Genomic DNA, 23,560 nt, shown 5'->3' on the forward strand with positions numbered 1-23,560 from the left:
TTAAAAAATTATTTACAATGAATAAATACTACTTTTGAGATTAAAAATCTGCAATTTCCTTCTAACTTCTCTTGCCAGCATGATTTCAGTACTGTACATGGTGTATTCAACACACATGTTTGAATTTCTAACATGTGCACTGTGGGTATCACTGTGGGTATAAGTATCACAGTAAGAGAAAATCCTAATAACGATATATTAATATCGTTATTAATATAACGATAATAAATATCTGTCTGGAAGAGTTATTAGTCCTTCCACACAGCAAATATGAGTCTTCTTCTTCCATTTAAAATATATTGCTTAATAAAATATTAACTACAGCAAAAATATACAAAGCAAACTATTTAAACCCTTCGCTCGCATTATTTCATCTAAGCCTCACAAAGGTTATGATTGGTTAAAATTGAGGCAGCTGAGGCTCAGAGGGGTGAAAGGGTTTTCTCCAAGGTCACATAGGAGGTAAAAGGCACATTGGGCTTGGATTGAAGTACTAGATCTGGCGGCCTTCAAAGACTTGGCTTTCCCCACATCTTGGAGCACCTCCAGGGTATGTAGGCGAGCGCACACACATGCATAAGTACACACATGCATCTAGATATGCTTCAGTCTGATTTCCTTTGGTTGCCAAAATTAGGCAGAGAAAGAGGGAAGGAGTTATGTAAAGGGGTTTGGGATTCTGACCGACTCCAGCCCTTCCCCTGGAAACCTCTTCCCTGCTGGAGCTCAGAGTAGATGCCCTCTATAAAAATGAGGAAATGTGTATCTCCTGAGCTCTAGATTCTTTCTTGGCTATAACTTTCTGATTCCAAGCACTTCCTTTCTTCTGGTAAAAAAGTCTGCATGTTATTCTTTGCAGCAACTTCTGGTGTTGGTTTGCATAGCGAGCGTTCAATTTCTTTGGTATTTCCATTTCTTGAAGCACATTTTCCTCCTGGTAATCTAGAAGGGAGGCAGGCAGGCATGAGGCTCCCTATGGACCAATGGGAAAAGGAAGAGCCAGAGAGTTGAAGGGTCACACACCCAGTCAGAAGCAGAGCGGGTTCGGCAGGCGGCAGGCCCCCAGCTCTCTTGGAAAAGGCACCAGATACCTTCTCTCCATGCAGCAACCAGCAGTTAAGCTTATGGTCTTGCTAAATCCTCATAAAAGAAATGAAACTAAAAAGCCAGTCAACCTAATTTTTAAATGAAAAGTGACTGGAAAGAAAAATTATGCTCGCTCTGAAGTGCCTGAAACTAGCCTCCCGATTTGTTTGAAAAAAAATTAATCTTTTTTTTTCAGCTGAGTTTTTACAGCTGAGCTCTCCCAAACCCATAAAAAACAAGGTTTATATGGGAAATAGTGAAAGACTCTTAACTGTAATACACAGCGTCTAATGTAAGCAGACGTAGACACTATATAAAGTTCCTACAAATGTTATTAAAACAAACAGAAATGCCCATTTATCCCCATAGAATGGACAGCGGGAAGCCTCGGACCTTAGAGGAGTCCCAGAAGTATTATGTTCACCCAAATGCTCAGAGTATCCCCCAGCATTGAGACCTCAAAGATCTTTACCCACATCCAAATATTTCCCTCATTTTACAGAAGGGTAAACTGAGGCCCGGAGAGGAGGGACTTGCCCACGTTCCCTTCTTCTCTTCTGTTGACTTCTCACCTTTACTTCTAGTGTAGGGTAGAGAACAATAATGGCAAGAGACCCTTCTCAAATCATGGAACCTCCCTGGGTTTCCTTATCTGCAAATTTAGAGAGATCATTGCTCCAACTCCCTGGGCTCTGTGAGCATTGAATGAGATAAGGTGTTATCTGTGGTGGGCTGTTTGCATTATTTTATTTAAACCTCCCACAGCCTCCTGAGGTTATTTTGGTCTGTTTGGTTGCTTTGGAAAAGGAAGATGTCTCTCTGATGGGCACCTATTACCCTCACTTGCCTCAGGGTACAGAGCCAAAGTGGATTAAGGGTTCAAAGCCCTATTAAGGTAAACGGAGGGTAAACTCATTAAGGTAAACTGAGGGGTATGTGGGACCGTAGCAGCTGAATTTCTCAAACTGTCTTCAGGCATTTTTGTTCAGTAGAGATATAATGCAAGCCACAAATATCACATCTATAGTTACAACTTTGTTTTTTTGTTGCCACATTAAAAATGTGAAGAGAAACAGATGAAATCATTTTACATGTTTTATTTAACTCAATATATCCCAAATATAATTTTAACATAAATCAACAAAAATATATTATATTCTGTTTTCTGGAGTGAGCCTTCAAAATTTAAGATCGGGTTTTGTTCTTGCAGTCTATCTTGGTCTGAATCACATTTCAAGAGCTTAAGAGCCACGTGTCGCTAGTGGCTACCACATTGGATGGTAACGGAAGCTCCGTGTTCTAAAGCGTCCTGCTAAGTGGCTCTTTAGAACACAGAGCTTCAGTTAATCACGGCAATGAAGAGCTATGTTTTACTGAACATTTACTGTATATTAGGCAGCAGTGCTCAACATACTTGGGCTCATCTTCTTAGACTCAGAGGGTGAGTCATTTTTCAGCCACAGAAGTATTCAGCTGCAGAGCTGACTTGCAGACCCAGTTCCAGACCTACGGGACAAAGCACAATTGTCCCTTGACAACTGAAAAGGCTTCCACCACTAACTACGCTGGGTGCTGGGTGAAGGGAACACAGGGTGGCCTCCCACTGTGCTAACTAGCTGCTGAGCTGAGTTCCACTTACTCCCAGGGACATTAAAGGGGCTGGAGTTGGGCAGTACACTGTGGAGTGATCTTTGGAGAGTCCCACCCAGTTCCAAATCTGATAAGAGTCTGATAAGAGTCAGCAGACCCTAAGGCCAATTGTCCCCAGGGTCCCCAGTTCTCTAATGTCTAAGATACCCCCACAGCAATCTTGTCAGGCTAAAATGGGAAAAAGTATTATAGAGACTATAGCACAAAAAACCCGACCAAGGTCAAGAGGGAGGTCTGGACTGGCCCCCAAGCCTGTACTCACAACCAGTTGAAAACTGGTTGGATGAACTGTGTGGCATTGGACAGGTTTCTTAACCTCTCTGAACCCCAGAATTCTTAGAGTAAAAGGAAAGGCAGAATAGCTCCCAGAGATGTTGTGGAAGTGCAGGAAGGGCTGGATAATGAATGGAAAGCGGTTAGCCTGGCAGACTGAGCAGGGTAAACATGGGCTGTTATTATTACTGCTATTATTGGTAATTGGGCCGCTGGGCCTCTTCAGAAGCCAGAGGGCATGGCAGGAAGAGGTGAGGGAGCATGGCCTTTTCCTGCCCCAAGCCCAGGCTTTTGACTGAGGCTCATATACTGGTAGTGGGAAGGCAGGGTGCAAATGTGTGGGAGAGTGAGAGAGTAGGTCATGTGACCAGAGTCAGGAGCCCAAAGAAGGAGGTGCAATTTGCTGTGTGACCTTGGGCAATTCCTTGCCTTGCTGGATCTTGGCGTCATTTATAAAACAAGGGAGTGGGACCAGAGATCCAAGTCCTTTTCTGCATTGACTACCTAGGATATTTATCATGGAATCAATCAAAGCCCTCATCAGATACAGCTTCTCTAAGGGGTACAGAAAATACCCCCCCTTCCCACGTGGCCAGGAACTGTCATTGACCAAGGGGAGGGCGCCACCTGGTGGCAACGCTCCCTCTCTGCACTCTCAGTGCAGAGAGGCCAGGGTGAGCCTCAGCCCCAGGGCCCTCCCTCTCTAACTTCCAGGTCAGGTCACAGTTGCAGAGATGGGCTCAGCAAGTTCATGTTGGCATGAGGCTAACTTCCCAGGGAATGTGGAGGTTTTGCCATCCAGGGACTCTGAGGTTTTCTTCCCTAAAGATATCTTAGGGATGGGGTCTGTGTTTTCTTACTATGCATTCTAAAATGCATGCCCCCTGCCCCCATTCCTTTGAATAGAAGATACTAGCAAAAGCACAACTGTCCCTTGATAACTGAAAAGGCTTCTGCCACTAACTACACTGGGCCAAGGGGACGCAGGGTGGTTTCCCACCGTGCTAATTACTCCAGGCTGCTGGGATCCTAAGTTCCTCTACAGTGTTCACTACTCTTCCATCCCTGCTCCATCCCCGACACTGCCAGTATTAGGTTTCTCTGTGGTGGCGGTTTCCTGGTACATTGAGGAGGCAGAGTGATGTGGGTCCCAATCCTAGCTCACTATGAGAACTTGGGCAAACTGCCCAACTTCTCTGAATCTCAGCTTCCCTGAAACTTAAGGTAACAGTTTCAATGCAAGTCGGTGTGAGGATTATGACCATATATCCATAACTATTCTAGTATAGCCATCTCTTTCCTTGCTATAGAAATAACAGCTATTTTCCTGCAGGTCTGTCAGTCATCCTGAGCATCTTTGCATTGCCAGCTTTTCTAGATATAAATCTGAATAGTATGCATTGGAAATGAGAGCTACGGAAGTAAAACAAAGAAAAAACAACAACAACAATAACAGCAACAAAACCACTAGCTGAAAATGAAGAGGCTCTTTGGAAGTGCAAGCTGATAGCCAAGTTCAACCTGATCTAGTTTAGATAAACACCAGGAGGGTGGCTGGGGTGACAGCCCTGCTCAGTTCTCTTTATTTGAGCTTCCTTGGATACAGTTTCACCTTCTGGCAGTTGCTGGATGACCTGCCTGAATCTGTGCCCTGTGGAAACTCAGCCCAGCTGACTGGTCAGCTTCTCCTGCAGCTGGTCCCCTCTGGTCATTGTGCAGGAGCAGGGGCTCTTTGGGCACAGGTACCCTCCCACACCTCCCTGAGTGGAGTCCAATCTTGCTGGTGGCCATGAGCCCTCAGGAAGTCTCATTAGCCATCTTAGCTTAATTAGGCTCTTTACATTCGCTAAGCCTCATTGGCTTCTCTAAGACTTCCAGAGCCCATAAGCACCGCTCTGTCCTTAGAAGGAGGACTGAAGCAGGTTCTGGGTCTTCTTCACGGTTCCTATGACTTTACCAGGACCCAGACTAGACTATTCTCCACTCCTGTCTGTCTTAACTCTTCTGAAATTCCTAGCTCTAGGAGGATACAGTCCATTCCCTTAGGCACCTGGCCCACAGACACTGGGGACACCAAAACATTTTCTTGACTATATACTTTCTCTCTCTCTCTCTCTCTCTCTCTCTCTCTCTCTCTCTCTCNGAGAAAAAGCCAGATGGCGGAGCTGAGGATGGCGTTGGGGGTTCTAAATTCGACCCAGAAGGGTTGGAAGGGTGTGTCTTTAGGCACTTGGGTTCCGCAGTCCCTCCCTCCCCCCCACTCAGTAACAGGAATGGAGGCAGGGGCCCTCTAATACTGAGCTACATTCCAAGCCCTTTAAAATCTTTTTTTTTTTTTTTTCATTTTAAGACAGGGTCTCTCCAAGTTACCAAAGCTGGCCTTGAACTTGTAATTCTCCTGCCTCAGCCTCCCATGTAGCTGGAATGACAGGTGTGTGCCACTGTGCCTGGCCCAGGTAGGTTTTTAGTTATAGGTGGATCAATATCTTTATTTTATTTGTATGTGGTGCTGGGGATCGAACCAGGTAGGTTTTTAATAATGGCAGGTTTGGTGACTCCAAGCTGCTTACCCTGCACTTGAAGTTTTCTGCTCCTAATTATAGTAATGTGGGCTTGGACTCCCCAGCTCTCAGTTCAGCAGACCTTCCATTTCCTTCCAGGGCCTGCAGAGGAGACTCTTCCTCCAGGTCCTCCCTTGGTCCTCCAGGTGCCTTTTCCTTTGTATTTTCCCTTACTTTTTTAATATTTATTTTTTTAGTTATAGGTGGACACAATATCTTTATTTTATATTTCTGTAGTGCTGAGGATCGAACCCAGTGCCTCATGCATGCTAGGCGAGCGCTCTACCTCTGAGCCACAACCCCAGCCCTCCCCTTACTTTGAATCACATAGAGATACAGCATGGCTGTCCATGGAGTGGTAAATAAGAGGCTTTGAAATTGCTATAGTTTGTATCTGGAATGTCCCAGAAAGACTCATGTCTTGAAGGCTTGGTGGGGACCAATGCAGCCATGTTCAGAGGTGGGTCTCTGGGGGAGTGATTGGATGGTGAGGACTCCGACCTCGTCAGTGGATTAGCTCATCGATGGGTTCAGGACTGATGGCATTATTGGGAGTGGACCCTCTTTGGAGGAGAAAGGTGCCCACGGGAGTGTGCCCTGGAAGGGGATCTTGTCCCTGACCCCTGCCTCCCTCTCTCTGTGCTTCCTGGATGCCATGAGGTGAGCAGTTTCCTTTGCCACACCTGTCTGCCATGATGTTCTGCCTTGCCTCAGGTCCAAAGCGATGGAGCCAACCAGCTGAAACCTCTGAAACCAGGAGACAAAGCAAATCTTTCCTCCTTCAAGTTGTTCTGTTTAGGTAGTTTGTCCCAGGGACAAAAATCTAACACAGATATACCCAGGAATATGGCCACAACTATAGATACAAGTATATATTTGCATTTATAGACACATCTGCATACATACATGTGGTATGAATACATGTATGTATACGTACACATACGTACTACATATAGCGTGTACACGTATAGATATAGTATAGATAGGAAAACATAATATAGTATTTCTAAACTGACACGGATGTCTTTCTGTCATTAAATCTTATTTTACAATGATGATAAACATAATACTTTTACAACCAGTCTCCTGTTATTTGATAGAGAGGCCATTTCTAGTTCTTCCCTGATCTAAATAATGCTCCTGGGAAATAGTGTCTTGCCCAATTAGTAGGCAGCATGGCACAGTGAACTCTGGGACCTGTGTTTGATTCCCATCCACACTACTTTCTGGTGACCCTGGACCAGCCATTTCACTTTTCTAAATTTCTATTTCTTCATGTGTGAAATACGGATAATAATAGTGGTAGGGTCGTTAAGGCATGCAAAGTGCTTAACATTGGACCTGTCACATAGTAGGTGAAAAAAAAGAAAAAAGAAAAAAAGTAGCAATTTGAGAGAAGGAGATGAAGATTTGTTTTGGCTTTCCTCTTGCCAGTGTGACCTTTGTATATCATAGCGTATGACGAGAACCCATGGAGGTAAATAGGTGACAGCCCCTTTACCATGCTTAAGTTTAAGACTGTATTGTTGTTGTTGCTTTGACCTCTCTTACTATTCTATACACCTTTCCCCAATGTGAAGCTTAACTTTTGCAAGCAAGGGATTTGCTACTTTAGTTATGGTGGGAAGGGTTGATGCCCAATATAAACGGTTTAGATGACATCCGGAAAGCACAGGGGAGAAAGGAAAACTCACCCCCCAGCCCACCAACCAGGACTTACCATGTTGGTTGTGGCCTTTTCTTATTTGCTCCCCCATGGTGCCCAGGGCAGGCCAGGGCAGGCTTCAGCTGTTTAATTACTGTCCGTTGACCTCAAGCAGATCACTTGTGAACTGCATGCTGTCCCTCACCAACCTCTGACAGTTTCATTAACCCCGTTAAATCACGCAGGTGCCTTTGCACCTCCTGCGCTTGTTAATCTCTGTTCAGCTTCGGTGGGTTAAAAACTGGCTGGAAGGTTGGATGTACCTTATTAACCTCCATTAAACCCTATTAAATTTCCTAACTAGAGTCTTAGTGACTTCTCAGAATCCCTCATTAAAATTTAGTAAATCCTGTAGAGGGGACCAGGGTAACTTGCGGCTGCACTACCTCAAAGCTTGGCACGCTGAGTTCTTTGACATGGGCTTGACAACAATGTCCCTAGGGCCAGAGAGCCTTGGAGTCAATCCCAGAAGTGGCTCTTGCTCTTATGTTTCTTGGGCAAGTTCCTCAACTTCTCTAAGTCTGTATTTGCACCTCTATAAATTGGAGTTAATAACAGTTTGCTACTTTACATGACTGTAGTGAGATTAAGTGAATTAATGCACATAAAACTATTAGCACATTGTTTGGCAAGCACTCGGTACTTGATAGCCTTCATTACTTCTGGATGTGGAAGAGCCTTATAAACTAAAAACAAAACAACCAAAACAAAATTAATAATAATAATAATAGAACTGTTTAGCAAATGGCAGATTCAATCCCAGACACTCAGCGTTCTGCTCCATGCGAGGCATTGTGCTAGGACTGTGGGTTAAACTTGGGCAACACGTAAGTATGGATTTATCTAGATTGATGGCCATCTATTGGAATGATTGGTCTTAATAGTCTTTGGGGATATGCATGCCACTGTTTGACACATCTAAGCTAATAGGGAATACAGCCTATTTTCCTGGCCTGAGTCTTAGGGGGTTAGATTCAGTGGTTCCTGAATGTGGACATACAAATAAATTTCCAGGAGATTTTGTAAGACAGTTCTGTGGGACCCACTTGAAAGGATTCTCATTTAGTGGATCTCACTGGGAACTCTTCAGATAGAGCTGAAGATGTTCATCTTCCACCTGGGCTGCGAAACCTCAAGATCAGATTGGTGCTTTTCGACTTAATGAGAAATTAAGAAACTCCTATTTCTGGCATTCAGCTCTGAGCTAACTCCTGGGCCTCAATACTAACTCCTGGGCCCCAATCCCATTCTAAGGAGGTGGGATTGGGGCCCAGGAGTTAGCATTGAAAGCATTGTTGGGGGATTCTGATGGAGCTGGAGAGTGGATACCGCCATACTTTCAAAAAAACGCTGGACCTAAGATAATCTGATCATTATTCGAAGGCTTTGTTTGTTTGTTTGTTTGTTTGTTTTGGTGGGGGGGCAGGGGGAAGGTGTATTTCCTTCAAGTGAAACTTCTCTTGGTACAGTAAGATGTGGATTCAGGATGGGAAATGTGGCTCAGTGGTAGTTGCCTAGCATGTTCAAGGGCTTGGGTTCAATCATCAGTACTTCCAAAAAAATAAAATAAATAAAAATGAGGGTTCATCTGTTCATTAAATGTGATGCTTGTGGATTCTTTCATTCCAGTGGGGACCATCCAGTTGGGGGGAAACTTGGGGACAAAGCACCTCTTTTCAGTTCAATGTGTGAGGAGGGGTTGGAGGGCAGCAGATAGAAAAGTAGAAACAACTGCCAATAGTCTAACATGGACTGAAAATCAGAACTTCCTTTGCTTTCTACAGGAAATCAACTCAGGGACCCTGTAAATGATGGCATCCTTCCGTAACAATCTATTATGAATCCTGTGAGCTCTGGAGAGATCAGGTCTGCCTACCTGCCCCACTCCCAAAATGTCTCTGAAGAGTCCTCTCCATGTGCTGTTTACAGGGAGTGGGATGGGGAGGGCGGGTATGGGGAGGGGAGGAGTCTACTTTACAAAATTTCCATGAAGCTTAACATTTTACAGGTAGGATGTATTCTACTTAACTCACATGATGAGTATTTATTTTTTCCTTTTCATTCTGAAGACAGAGATGTCACTAAGTGGCACCTGTGCCTGAGGCTTGCCTTTCTTCCTTACCAGCAGTGAGAGGCTTGCTAGGACTCGGGGACCTGCACTAGGAAAGCTGTCATGGAACTCAGCTTTCTTAAACTGTAAAATGCATGTCACTTAACTTGCCTGGAGACTTTGTCAACAGATTGATTCAGTAGATAGCCCACAGGAGAGTGGGCAGAGATCCTGCATTTCTACCAAGTATGAGGTCAACTTTAAATAGCAAGGTTCTATGAGCGGTGAAGAAATGCCAGTCCATACAAAGTTTTTGAGACTTTAGACACCAGGATATTTACATGAAGCTCTGGATTTCCTACATGGCAGTGACAGGCAGGAGCTGAGCAGTGACTGCCCTTAGAAGGGATCTGAGTTTTCTAGTTCATAGTCCACCTTCTGCAGGCATTTCAATTTGTAACCTCCACCTGGTTTACTTAGGACCTTCATCTTACAGATGAATAACTGCAGACACAGACAGTGAACTCTGTGCTGAGGATATCTGTCTGGTACACTGTATGGAAGTTGAGTTCCCAGACTCAGGCTACTGGATCCCAGCTGGTCACCCTCCCAGTGAGAGAGGAACAGCAGCAGTTGAACTTGGGCCCAAACTTCTGTGATCTGATCTTATTTGGTGCACACCAAGACTGCAGGGCATAGTGGGTGCTGGTGCTTGGGACTGAGAGGCAAGGCTACTATTATTAACCACGGTCATACATAGCCAGGGGCCCAGCCTGAAACTGAAAACATCTCAATTCTCCGTAGAAATTCAACAGGAACAACAGACTGTGTCTCTTACTTATTCAGATCATTTATTAAGAGCGAAAGTCGGGCCATCCCAGTCTGTGTGATATTGCAACATGAAAAGTCACATACATACCAAGGAGACTCTACAGAATCGAGAGCCTTTCAACAGTACAGAGCCATAGATTACAAAATTAAAATACAAATGATCCCCCAAATTTGGCAGGAAATGAGTACAATATGAGGAGGCCTGGAATGGAAGGGCACTTACTTTCCAATAAGGCAGTTACAAAATGGACAACCCCCACCCCCCGCAAACCCCATACCCCAAAATACACTCCGATGGGCATAGCAGACAATAGAGGGGTAAAAACAGGGATTCTGTACAACCCTCTGTCGTTGGCAAATGTGTTGATTAAGTGAGAGCAACTGAAGGACGTGAGGTGAAAGCTAGATGAAAAAACTGAGTTAGAGGTTTCTGCCTCAAACACCAGACCAACATAACCCTTTCTACCCACAGACTTGGAATAAAAAGGCACCCCTAAAGCACCACGCTTCCTGGGCATGATCTTGAGCTCCTTTGCCCTTCAGATCAACTGTCTAGCTCCTGGGAATAGACCTGGAGCCAGGGCCAGTGGAACCATACAACCTTAAAGGCAGAAGTCCAACCAAGAGACCACAGAATAAGTCCACTTCATGAGAATCTGGATTTTAGGACAACACTACATCTCCCACTAGGGCTTTACACCCTGAAATTACAGGCTAGAACTCTTCTCCCTTACATGCATTTTGCAAAATTCAAACTGCCTCATCATTTCACTCAACCTTAAGTTCCACAGGTCAGGTCAGTCCCTGAGAGTCAGGTTGCTGGGGACTGCTCTGTTACAAGTTCTCAAGAATCTGAAGGCAGCTTAGCTGAGACTGCACTAGAGTTGTACTGAAAATGAGTGGGGAAGAGTGCTGGACAGGTCAAGAGGACCCAAGGCTAGTTCCCATAATGCCAAGTGAGGTCCCATGTAACCTCAGGCACATCTTGCAACTTTAGTTCCCTATTCTCTAAAGATGGATGATGGGACAACAGCAACCTTGATGGACTTTGCAGCTTGAAGATCTGTCACTTCTGACACTGAGACACTAGCCCTCCTCCCCCAACAAGCTTTGTTTTCACTAAATGTGAAGTCTTTACAGGAATCTGAAGCCACAGCCCTCAGATACCATGGAACCTTTAAACTCTGTGCAAAGCAATGATATTATTTAATAATCTTCTAGTTGTAGGTTTTTCTAAATGATGTTGTGAGCATTAGTTTTTATGGGACAAGCACAGAACTCAGGCCTCAGCCATCTGAGGTTATTTTTTTAGCAGGCTGGTAACACCCACTCCCACTTCACCCACTCTGGCAAGAACAAGTGAGCATAACCAGGCTGGTGGAGCTTCCTCAAGGTTCCCCAACAAGGAGCTAAGTGGACTAAACTCAGGGAAAGGACAGGCAGGACACCAAAACAGCTGTGTCCTTGCTGCTCCTTTTTAGATGACAAAGGCAATGCTGTGGGACAATGCCAGAAATGAGGTCCTTGCCAATGAGAAACTTTCCATGTGGCCCCCATGGGGCAGAGACTAAGATGAGAATTACAGAGAACATAGAAAAGCCAGAGGTTTACAAAGGTAGAACAGGCTTCCCCAGGAGGTAGTGAGTTCTCTGTCCTCAGAGGTGTGTAAGCCCAGACTGCTCCCTTGGTGGGACAGTTGGAGGCAGAATGTCAGCACCTACGGGGAGACTGGACTGGATCACTTAAATACCCTTTCCCAACCTTTGGATCTTGTCATTGTGGCAATTGAGTCTTCAGATGATTTCCATGAAGCAACTTCTCTGGGATCCACCTGTGGGACAGCCTACTTCAGTATGCAAGGCTCCCAGAGAAAGCTTCTTCCCCCTCCTCCGCCTTCCACCAGGCAGTTGCTCTGTGGATATTAACAAAGTATTTCCCACAAAATAAACAGCTCAAATGCCAAGGTTAGATGCAACATTCCATCACAAACATTATTAAAATCTGTTCTCCAAGAGGCTAGCAGTGACTATTTAACTACAACTGGAACATCTAACACTCGGCAGCTGTAACACACAGTGAAATCCCTCCTTGTTTACAACAGTGGTCCTGAATCCTTTGGCTTTCAATCTTTTGTGAGATTCAGTTATGATCTTCACATACCACTGTCAACCTAAGTTTTTTTTTTTTTTTTTTAAACCTTAAAATGAAACATGAATGGTAGGATATTGACATTTGCATGTGACAACCTTCAGGGCACATGAAACAATCATACCAGGCTGGAACTGAGGCAGTAACTGTACTCTTTAAGAAGACAATACCAGTTCTGGATCTGAAATTCCAGTTTTGCCCAGGAGCACCAAGAAGAGAGAAGGCAATGCTGCAACGTCACAGGTGGAGGGAAGTGTCCTTGACAGTGGCATAGAAATGCAGGCAGCCAGGATGAACACTGCTTTCCCCAAACCCACCACTCCCTAGAGCCAGACCTGGTGGCTTTGGAGGGCCTGGCCATTTCTCACAGGCAGAAGTCTTCTACCCATGGATAAAGCCATCAAAAACTGCAGAAGAGGCTAAGGCAAGTGGTTTAGTAGCGTGATGAAAGAACAGACTTCTGGACATGAGAAAAACCCAAGTTCAAATAACTTTGCTTTTCTCTCACCTGTTTTGAAAGGTTGAAAAGATACCCACAATCTCTACTTTCCCACAGCAGCCACTTTAGAGGAAAGACAACATGTGACCATGTGTGCGCAGCGGCTGGCTCAAGGTGAAAAGCTTCCCAGGCTTCACTTTGGAACAACAGCGTTCTTAACAGATGCAGCTGAACACACGGCCCCCAACACCATACCTTATCCAGAAATGTACTGCTCGCAGCTGGGAAAACAGATTTGCTATTAAAGAAACGGTGACATGACCTATAATGCCCACAATTTTGGTTCACATACCAGAAAGATCCACTTTCTTCCTCATTAAGACATGGACATGTCCATGAGATCAGGTTAATGATGCCTTTTCCTGCAGGCCCATCTGCTCCCAAACTCCAGCCCCTGCTGAGCCTTTTCGATAGCTATGCCAACATCCGTCAGCTATGAAGGAGGGATAGTCCCTAGATACATACTGAAATAGAATGACTGAAACACTCAGAGCACCTTGTTATACCCTCCACAGCCAGGAGACGTATCAAAATAGGCCCCCTCATTGCCCAGAGTATATTCTATGTACATTCATTCACACATATTTTGAAAAGCTGCAATCTGCTGGACATGCATTTTGAACACTGGCGAAAGCTATGGGGCAACGAACATACTGCATTTTAGTGACAGCGGTGGCCTTGTTTGCATTCCATAGAAATCACAGTACTCTGCTCCACGGAACTGAGACCTCCAGACATTCCACCACCTGCTCAGTGTGGGTTTAGTTCTGACTTCTCTGAGATAGTGCTTAGATTAAGCTCAGATAAGACACTAAAACTCTGCCAGGCTGTCCATTGCTCCTCTTATCATTTAAGGCTTAAATTGAAACCAAGAAGGAAAAAATCATACCGTTGACTATAACATATGTATGTCAAGATGGTTAGAAATTAGAATCCAATTTTCTTATCTTTTTCTCCCATTTTCTGATCTACATTCTCTGTCCCACCAAGATGCTATAAGAGAATTTTGCACAAGTATACTTCTGAATTATAAAACTTTGCTTTCACAGGATACTTTGGCTCTGATATAATTAGATAGAAGAATTTGATTTTTGAACAACAACAAAAAAATCAGGTTAATTGAAATATTTTGAAAAATTATTTTAGTGATCTTTCTCCCTAAAAGGGAGGCATATTTCTTGCAAAACTGAGGATCAAGTGGAATCGACCTTTTTTGCTCAAACTCATGATTTGCTGCCTAGCAGAGCCCAGGGAGTCAAGGCAGCCAGACAGTCTTTCCCACAGCTGGACTCCCGAACAGGAATCACATGGTCCTTGGCAGATTTCCTGGTGGCTGTGAACTAAGGATGAATACTTCTCAAAACATTAGCCCCAAATTTTTAACACTAAATTTCTGTTTGTTAAAAAGCACTTAGTACCCAGGAGGAGCATGGCTGAAATCACAATACATGACTTTGCCCCAAAGAGTAAAGCATAGAGAGGCATGCAAAGGACCCTCCCGTGAGGGTCTTTGTATTCTGTTTCTGGAACCTGGACAAATAAAACATGCAACTGTCCTGAAACCCTCGTCTGATTTGAAACCTCCCTGCTGATGCACCAGGACTTCTTCCACACCTAGCAGTTAAGCAGCGAGCAACAGAAATGGCAGAGGTCTCAATGAGAGGATGGAAGCAGATGTTACAGGACTGGCGCTGTTGTGACTGCTCAATTAGCTAATACTGATGGAGTGCCCACTGTGTACAAGGCACAGGGCAAGTGAGAGGGACCAGTGTCAAACTGATGTGCTAATCAGAGCTTGCAACAGAGCAGGACGTCTATGTCCTCAGTGGGCGGTGTGCAAGTCCAAACAGGTCTGCTCCCACACCTCCACCATCAATTGCCCTTTGCTGCTGTTCCAGGGCCATGTCTTGCATGTGGCAGCCTGGCATACAAGGTGAATACCAAAATATTTCTTATTCCATATTTCCAGTAGGATCGACTTAATGCTTTGTTGAATGCTGCAATACATGGTTTTAAATTATTTTTATGAACCTGTTTTTTTCAGTCCAGTAGTTATCTGAAAACAAAGTCTTTCTATACACATGCTGAATCATGAGAATATAATCCTCCTGACCAAAAAGATTTACAGTATTCATCATTCAAACTTTTTTATTTACAATAATATTTAACAGTCTTTATGGGCTTAATGGTCACAGATATCACCTGTGCATTGAGCATTATACTTCATTTCTTTAAGGTGTGCTTCCTCCTCACTCAAGCTTGCCGCCTTCTGATTTCTGGTCCAGTCTGCTTTTGTTACTCTTCACCATGTAGATGAAGTAGGCGAGGGTCTCTTTTTCATTCACAGGTATGTTCCTGAAGTGCCGGCTGACAGTCTACGCAGGGGAAAAAAAACCCAAAGTCCCTTAAACCATGCATAAATCAGAGCCACATGTTCTTGACTATGCAAAAGAGAGAACAGGAGTTGCTTCCAGCCCTAGGAGGGAATTCTGACTATTGCAGGACTTGCCATGTACTGCAGAACTCAGGATGCTCTTTTGCCCCAGGGGTTAGGTGGTTTGCTTCCAAAAGCAGCACTTTAACTTACAGTATTACCAAGGCACAGGTCTATTTCAGTGGCAGCCAACCATCCATCCTGGCAGTTCAGGATTGCTCTGGTTGGCCAGCTGCTACCAAATCTTACTCAGGTCCTTAAAGTAGGCAGAAAAGTGTCTTTTTAGAATTGTGTCAAATGAACAGTCAATTGAAAAAGATGTAACCATTTGAACCAAGAACTGCCCTAAACAATATAAGGACCTGAACAGGCAAAATGGAGTTGAAGGAAGACACATAATTTACCATATATTCCCAGCACTTTGCTTATTGTGTAAGACATGAGAAGGCAGATCTCCTCTTACCCCACCTCATCCTATCCTTTCCACCAGGGGTGAATACTAGCAAATGGGTAAATGTCATTTTAAAGTAGGAAAGGCCTGTATGCTCCTATGTGTAATCTGGACACTGGTGAAGGAAAGATTTAAGAAAACTACCATAGATCAGCAAGAAACCTCTAAAGGAAGACTCAAAACAAGTAGGGTGGAGTCTTTTAGGAAATCTCTGAATGGATGGATAGAGGTGATTGGGACAGATAAAAAGAGAGAACTAGAAATGAAGAGTGGTTATCTTGGAATGGTAGAACTTCATTTATTTATTTTTTTCCATTGTCTAAATTTCTACAATAATAGGCAGAAAAACACATTAAGAGGGATGAGAAAGTTGAGTGTGGGGGCACATGCCTGTAGAACCAAACACTGCAGAGACTGAGGCAAGATCACTGAGCCCTGGAATTCCTAGGCCAGCCTGGGCAACATAGTGAGAACCTGTCTTGAGGTGGGGGAGGGGGTGGGGTGGGGTGGGGTGGATGGGAGGATGGGAGACTACACAAAATGCCAAAGGAGAATTTTCCCCTTTCCAAACTGTTAAGAACTCAGGGTAGGAGAAAACTTTTTTGGGATGCCATTCATTCATAATAAATACTTCCATTACTAACACCAAGAAAAGAAGAAATCAAGAGGAAAAAATTAAAAAATAGCTCCTATATTTTTTATTAACAAAGGTTTTGACGATGATTAACCTGATAAATCTGATGTGCATAAAGGACCATATCTATAAAGTATCTTGCAAAAAAGATTCAAACAAACAAACAAAAAGAATTCTTAAGAGCCAGGAGTCCTGAGATTCTGCTACCAACTTCTGTGAGTTTTTTTTTGGCCTCAGTCTTTTTATTTTTATTTTGAGACAGGGTCTAGCTAAGTTGCTCAGGCTGGACTTGAACTTGAGTTCCCTCTATTTCTGCCTGTTGCCCAGCTGTGATTACAGGTGTATGCCGTTGTGTGCCTGGCTTATTGTGTGTGTGTGTGTGTGTGTGTGTGGTGTGTGTTTTCTTTTTTAGTATCTGAGATTGAACCCAGGGGTGCTTAACCACTGAACCACATCTGCTGTAGGGAAGAATCAGGGTTACACCCGTGGCACAATTATAGTTCTCTCTTTTCTCTATCCAAATTTTGTCTACCTACTTCTGCTAACTGGGCCTTATTGAAGCCTGGTCTCGTCTGCAACTTGTAGTGTCGTTTATAACGTCGTAGAGTATTCACCTGCAGCTGGAACAGATCGACCTAGACAGAAGAGGAGAAACACATTATTCATCACCTGACCAGTCAGGATTCACCAAGAGCCCACAATGTGCCCAGCATACCCTAGGTGGGGGTGAGGATGGGGAGGGCCACTAAAGAATTCTTAGAAATTGTTCATTGAGGACGAGCGACTGGCAAGGGGAACAAAACAGTGGAAAAGAGTTCGGCTGGGTGGGCTGATCCTAGGAGGAGGAGAGGAGGTGAGGCTTAAGCTAAGAAGGGACAGGATCTAGAAAGGCAGTGAGGATTGGAGTAAGGAATATGGGAGATCATGGGCACACACAGCCTTGATGTAAAGGGATGGGCTAAGGGGCCACCACAGTGGGTATGAAAGGTGTAGCATGTCTTGAGAAGCAGAGGAGCTATCATAGGTGGCAGAGGGTGGTGTTTCAGGAAGATGGAGTTGGTAGAGTTTTGCCGGGAAGGCTGACTGGGGATGAGGGAGACAGAGGGAGGTGCTATAGCAATGATTCATTAGTGAGATGATAAAGTCAAGCTTTGAAGGGTAGTGATGCTAGAGGGGGACACTAAGAATGGAGTAAAAGGCAAAAACTGGAGAGACATCATGGAGGAAGACATGCCAGAACTAGGTGGCAGACTGGATAGAGGGGGCACGAAGGACAGTGAGAAATACTGTAACTTTGAAATAGTTCTTTCCTAGGCTGAGCCTTCAGGTATTAGAATTCTTAAAAATCCTCCAAGGAAAGACCAAAAGCTACTGTAGTGGATGGACAAATCAGCAGGTTAGGGTCAGGGTCTCTGCAGATGACTGGAAAACAGAGGGGAAGGGCCCCCCCCAGTTGTTTTTTCTAACACAGGAAGAGAGGAAAGCTGCACAGTCAGGAAACATTGAAGGCCCAGAAAGTTGGGCTGCCTTTACCTGCCTCTAAAAGAGATGTTCTTGCTTCAGGCAGGTGGAGAGCACTTAAAAACAAAATGAATGATCAATATGAGGGACCAAAGTCCTTCATTCATTTCAAAACATTCCTCAAAACCTATTTTTTTTTTTGTGAAAACCGTTCAGAAACCAAATACATGTTTATAAAATAATAATAATGCTAAAGGCAACAGACAAATACTGTAAACTAGTGTTGGAAAGGGGACAGGGGAAGGGGCCAAAGGAAGGGCTTGATTTTCCAAGGTTTCCTCCACATCTGCAGACAAAGGCCCGCCTACTCTTTCTATTCCTACACAGTCATTTTCACTCTGAGTGCTAACAGGCGGTTGCCTTATGAAATATTCATGCGTCAAATATTCAATGTACACTATAAACGGTTCTTCTTTTGCTGAGTCTTAAGTGAAAACAATTTAGGTAGAAAGAAAATCCAGTTCCTTCCAGGAGCCTCATTAATACCACAGCACCCTAAGGAAAGGCAGCCTTCTGGTGGAGAGGCCTTGGTCTCATGGTCCATCACAGTGGTCCTTAACTCAGGACCCCCCAAAGGACATGTGCAATGTCTGGAGATACTTTTTGATTGTCATGACTCAGGGGATGGTGTGACAGGCATTAAAGGGTAGAGGCCAGGGATGCTGCTAAACATCCTACAACACAGCCCCCACAGCAAAGAATTATCTGGCTGGAAATGTCAGTAGTGCCAGCATTGAGAAACAGCGCAGCTGACTTTGAAATGGATCCTTGAGACAAGCCTTGATCAGCAGTCATGGAATCAGGACATGACACAGCTGGTGTGAACTGACAACTCCCATGTTCATTTTGCAGACCAGAGAACAGATGGGAAGAGACTGCCCCCAGATCACACACACTCAAGTCTCTAAGGCAGAAACAGGGTTGGAAAAAATTTGACATCGTGGCTGTATTCAAGTAGGGGTTTCTTGAAGAAAGGGAGTGTGGTCATCGGAAAGAGGACTAGACCAGAGTCTCCAAACTATGTATATGACCTCAGGTCTCTGTGCCTGTCTGGAAAATGATGGGGCAGCCAGACCAGTCGATTTCCAAGCTTTCAGCTCTCAGGTTCAGTGTTACTATAATTCTATGGTTCACTTTTCAAATAAAGCACAGCAAAAACAAAGGGGACTAAAATTACTTTTCAGCACAAAAAGAAGACCAGGCCAGAGGGAAGGATCAGATTAGAATCCGTTCTTCCAGCTCTCTCTGGCTGATTTTTTTGGCCTTTACCTCAGGAATGTCAGTGTCGTGCTCAGGAGAATCTCCACCATCGTCACTTGTCTTCCTCTTCCTTTTGTTTCGAACACTTTGGATGAAATTTTTATGGAAATCACAGATGTATAGGTGCCTTACCTGATGGGAAGGAAATAAAAGTCAGTGTTGCCAATTCCATGGAAACAGCAACAGGGATCTGTCAAATTATGGGGCTTTTCTTTTTAAGGCACTGGAGAGAGAGAAGAATGAGATGTAGGCCATAGTTTCCAAAGCTGACTCTAGAGTTGTAGAACAAGATCCACACAAGAGGGCTAAGTGGTAGAGCACTTGCCTAGCATGTGCAAGGCCTTGGGTTTGATTCCCAGCACTGGGGGTAAAAAAAAAAAAAAAAAGACACACACACACAAAGAGAATGCTAACACCACACAGCGTATTACAAATCAAGTCTCCACTGAATGGTGAAGACAATAAATGGCACGGATTCAGCACAGGAAGAGATCCCTATAGCTGAGATAGTCAGGATGGAGGCCCCCAGTTAGAAGGAAGGACTTGGAGGCAGGGAAGTATTCCACATGGGGAGCAAAGAGAAAACTGAGAGGTCCCAGTGTAGATAACAGAGAGGTTATAGTGAGGAGGCCCAGGGTAAATAGTCAGCCTGGGTGGCAGTGACTGCCCACGCAGGAGCATAAGGAGAGATTCCAGGTTGGGGACATGAAGACTGTTGAGATGTTCCTTCAGACTAGACAGAGTCCTTTAAGGTTTTTTGAAGCAGGGAGTTTTGGGACATTTTCAGAAGACCTGTAGGAATTATACAGGAGTTAGTAGGCCGGAGCTGCCCTGGGGAGGAGGGAAGCTGAGACTGTGGTAATGGTAGACGGTACATCCTATTTTACATTTACAGTGGTTACTACTATACGATAATTCTAAAAAACTTTATTTCCATGTATTGGTGTATTCTTGCAACACTTCACATCTGATCCACAAAGAGAAGTAGAAAGAGATGCAGAAATTCTCACAAAGTGGAACCACATAAAATAAGATGGATATTAGTGCTTATTTTCTAAGATAGGTTGGAGGCATATTAGTAAGCAAAGGTGCCAACAGCAGCTAAGATGTGAAGAATATGTTTTTACTTAAGAATATAAGGGTTGCCTGTAGGAACCATTCAAAACCTTACAGAAACTGAATGCCTGTGCAAATGACTTGGGGTTATTGATATTGAAACAGATGCTGCACAAATGTTCTGGAGAGACTTCTAAATTTGAGTTTATTCCTTAAATCCCTAAAGATAAAAGTAAGCTGACAGGCAGTCAGCATCGATTAATTCAGGCCTTTTTATGAAGAAAATAATAAAAACTGTTTATTCAGATGAATTATCACTTTCATGTGGTTGGATTAGTGAGTCATGAATAATTTTAAGTTTATACTGTAATGGTGTCTTACAGACAGTAGGCACTCAATAAATGCTGATGCATCAATATTGGCAGTCCCCTACATCTAAAAGCAGCTTAGGCCAGTAAAAGCCACCACTTACAGAGTTACAAACTGGGATAGCTTTGCCAGATTTCCCTTTGTCAAAGGGCTTTCACACTCAGCACCTGCCAGTGTTCCAAAGAATCCCCCCAGGGATATATGTACTACAGGACATGTTCTTCTCCAGGGAAGTACACCAGAGAACACTGTCCAGTCCTGAGAGGCAGCTGGTGCTCCACGTTAGCCAGGCCAGCACGTGTATGCTGAGAGATCTAGCTGCTCCTCAAGTGCACAGTGACAGACTTACTAGAACAGGCAGAATAGGAATTTCTTAAAGATCTAGCTAGGAGGTTTCAGGTCCTGACATGAGAATAATGAAATCCTAGCTGGAAGAGAACTTAGCAACCACTAGTGCAACCCCACTGGACTAAATCTCATTTTGTAGAAGGGCGAACTGAAGCCACCCAGAGTAGGAAATAGTCTGGCTAAGGTCACACAGATCTTCTGACCTCTAGTACATGTATGTCCTTTCCTACCTCAATATTTTCCTTTATGCTATTCTCAACTTCTACTTTTCTCCAGGAAAAAATCAGAAATAGGTTAGGTATGTTACATCTTGCAAGTACATTATATCTTATTAAATCACACCCAATAAAAATATGAAAAAAAAAATCACAGAACACTGCCAATGTTAAACAGCCTGAATTGGGTTTTTGGTGCTGTTATTTAAAGAGGTTGTTTGCTAGATCCTTTTATGAGATAAATAGTCATTGTTTCTCCTTAACCATGCAAATGTCCCAGTGTTGTTTCCTTTCTTTTCTTTCAGTACTGAGGATTGAATCCAGGGGTGCTTTACCAATGAACTTCATCCTCAGTCCTCTTATTTTTTGAGACAGCATCTAGCTAAGTCTAGCTAAGTTGACGGGGCTGGCCTTGAACTTGTGATCCAACTTCAGTTGCCAGGATTATAGGCAAGTGCCACCAAGCCTGGCTGTGTCATTGGCTTTTTTTTTTTTTTTCTGTTTACTTTCTGTAACAGCTAAAAATTCTTGTAACACAGCAGTTACTTGGAATTGAATTCTTGCCCAAGCCTGTGAGAATGAAATCAAATCCCTTTCAGAAATAACTCCACAACACCAACTTGAAACAAATTGTGAGTGATTCTACTTCAAAACCCTAGTACTTTTCAGAGGCTCTCTACCTTTTGGGAATGTTAGTGCTAGGTTTAGGCTGCCTCCCTTCTAGATGTGCATGTGAAAATGGTGGACATAGCCCAACCCCACCAGTTTTCCAGGGGGTGGGGAGGGATAATGGGTAAACGGAGCCTCCATTGCAGCAGCAAAGTCATTCAGATGTGAAGGCATCCAGAGGTTTAAAAGAACTGGAAAATGTTATTAGCTGTTCTAGTAAAGGCTGTTAACCACACACACAGAAGGCAGGCAGTGTTTCCAAGTGGGTAGGTCATTGCTGTCCTACAATTAAGTATTTCACTTCATCATGTGACCATCAGGGACCACCATGGTGTCTAGCCTGTTGTTTGTTTCAGATGAATTCCATCCATTCATTCATTGAATGATACAGATTTGTAGCAAGAAAGTTTCTGGCTCACCCTCTATCACTTAAAAATAGCACCTTGCCATGCAAGATTGCAAATGCACTATAATGGTTGATTTTAAATAAAATTGAGGGTAGAAGGGAAGAGCCTGAAAGAAATGACAAGGAAGATTTATTTATTAAAGACTTAATGAATGCTTATGCATGGGGCTTGGAAAGAAATCATATAATGGGTTTAGGAAATTAACCAGGTGCTGTATACATTTGGCACCATCACTTCCTGTCTCTGGGCCTCAGTTTCAACTATAAAATCATAAGTGGAAAAGAGGGCTTCCTTTCAACTTCTGACCTTCCCCAACCATGGAGAAATTTGGCTCTAAAAAAAAAATAAACCACGTAAGCTCTTAGCTTACCTGAATATTAAATGTCCCCTTAATTTGTTTCCAATTCCTAATCATGAAGCAGCCAATAAGGCTTGCAGCAACAGATGTCAAACTAAAAAGTTCTTAATTGGTTGACAATAGGCACATCTTTAGAACTGTTAACTAGAAGTGCTAAAATCACACAGGAAGTTTCTATAATTAGGCACAAAACACCGGGCAATCCTATTCAAATTTAAATCTCCACCTCCGCATTTCCAAAGATTCTGCCCCTAAAAAATTTGACTTTTTTCTCCCTTCCAATGAACTGGACTGCAAGAGCCATCTCCCAACACCTGGCCTTGGCCTCATTTTTGTCACATCCTAGAAAAACTCATTCCCACAGCTGCCTGCGAAGCAAAGCAAGCAAGCTCAGTGACCCTCTGCAGAAAAAGAGGCCGCGGGAGACAAGGAAGTTACTGTCACCTTTTCCCAGTCTGAAGAAGTAACAGGGTTCCTATAAGGTGGGAGAAGTTGAAAAGCTGGATCCCTTCATTATCATCTCCCCGATTCTCCTTCACGCCCCCCACCCACCCAAATTAACCTCCCTCTCGTTGCTCTAACATCCAAAGCCAAAAAAAAATATATATATATATAACAAGCTAGAAACCGCTGTCAAATCTTCCCAGGAAGGAATCCTTGAAGCCCCCCCTCCCCCAAACTATCGGATCTGGGCAGAATCACAGAGCATGTCAGCGCTGAAGCGGCCTTTAAGATCGCGAGTCCAGCTCTTCAATTCTGCAGATAAGGGGCGGCGAGGCCCATAGCAAGGAGTGCTTGGGGAGTACGGACCGCAGCCCCGGGCAGCGGTCGGAGAGCGGCCGGGCGCTGGGGCCCGGACACGGGTGGACTCACGCTCTTGTCGATGTCCAGCTTGAGTTTCTTCTGCGAGATGCTCTTCTGGACCCTCTTGCTGAAGGAGGCGTTGCCCGCGGGCCGGACGCAGCGCTCGCCGTCCTCGATGAGGCAGCAGCTCTGGCCGTAGCCCGGGGCGGCGGCGGGGGCGGCGGGGGGCCC

At 44.1% G+C, this 23,560-nt stretch overlaps 1 protein-coding gene across 1 annotated transcript; it reads right to left on the reverse strand.

The window, feature by feature from the left end:
- Positions 1-10,155: 10,155 nt before the first annotated feature.
- Sap30l (SAP30 like) lies at positions 10,156-23,560 on the reverse strand (the record flags this gene model as incomplete). The annotated part of the gene is made up of 4 exons (XM_015492573.2): positions 10,156-15,178; positions 16,859-16,957; positions 19,113-19,235; positions 23,399-23,560. Coding segments are annotated over 4 exons (510 nt in total), but the record flags the coding sequence as incomplete, so codon positions are not given.

The sequence above is a fragment of the Marmota marmota genome, unplaced genomic scaffold (genome assembly GCF_001458135.2).
Source record: "Marmota marmota marmota unplaced genomic scaffold, marMar, whole genome shotgun sequence".
In the NCBI taxonomy this organism is placed as follows: domain Eukaryota; kingdom Metazoa; phylum Chordata; class Mammalia; order Rodentia; family Sciuridae; genus Marmota; species Marmota marmota.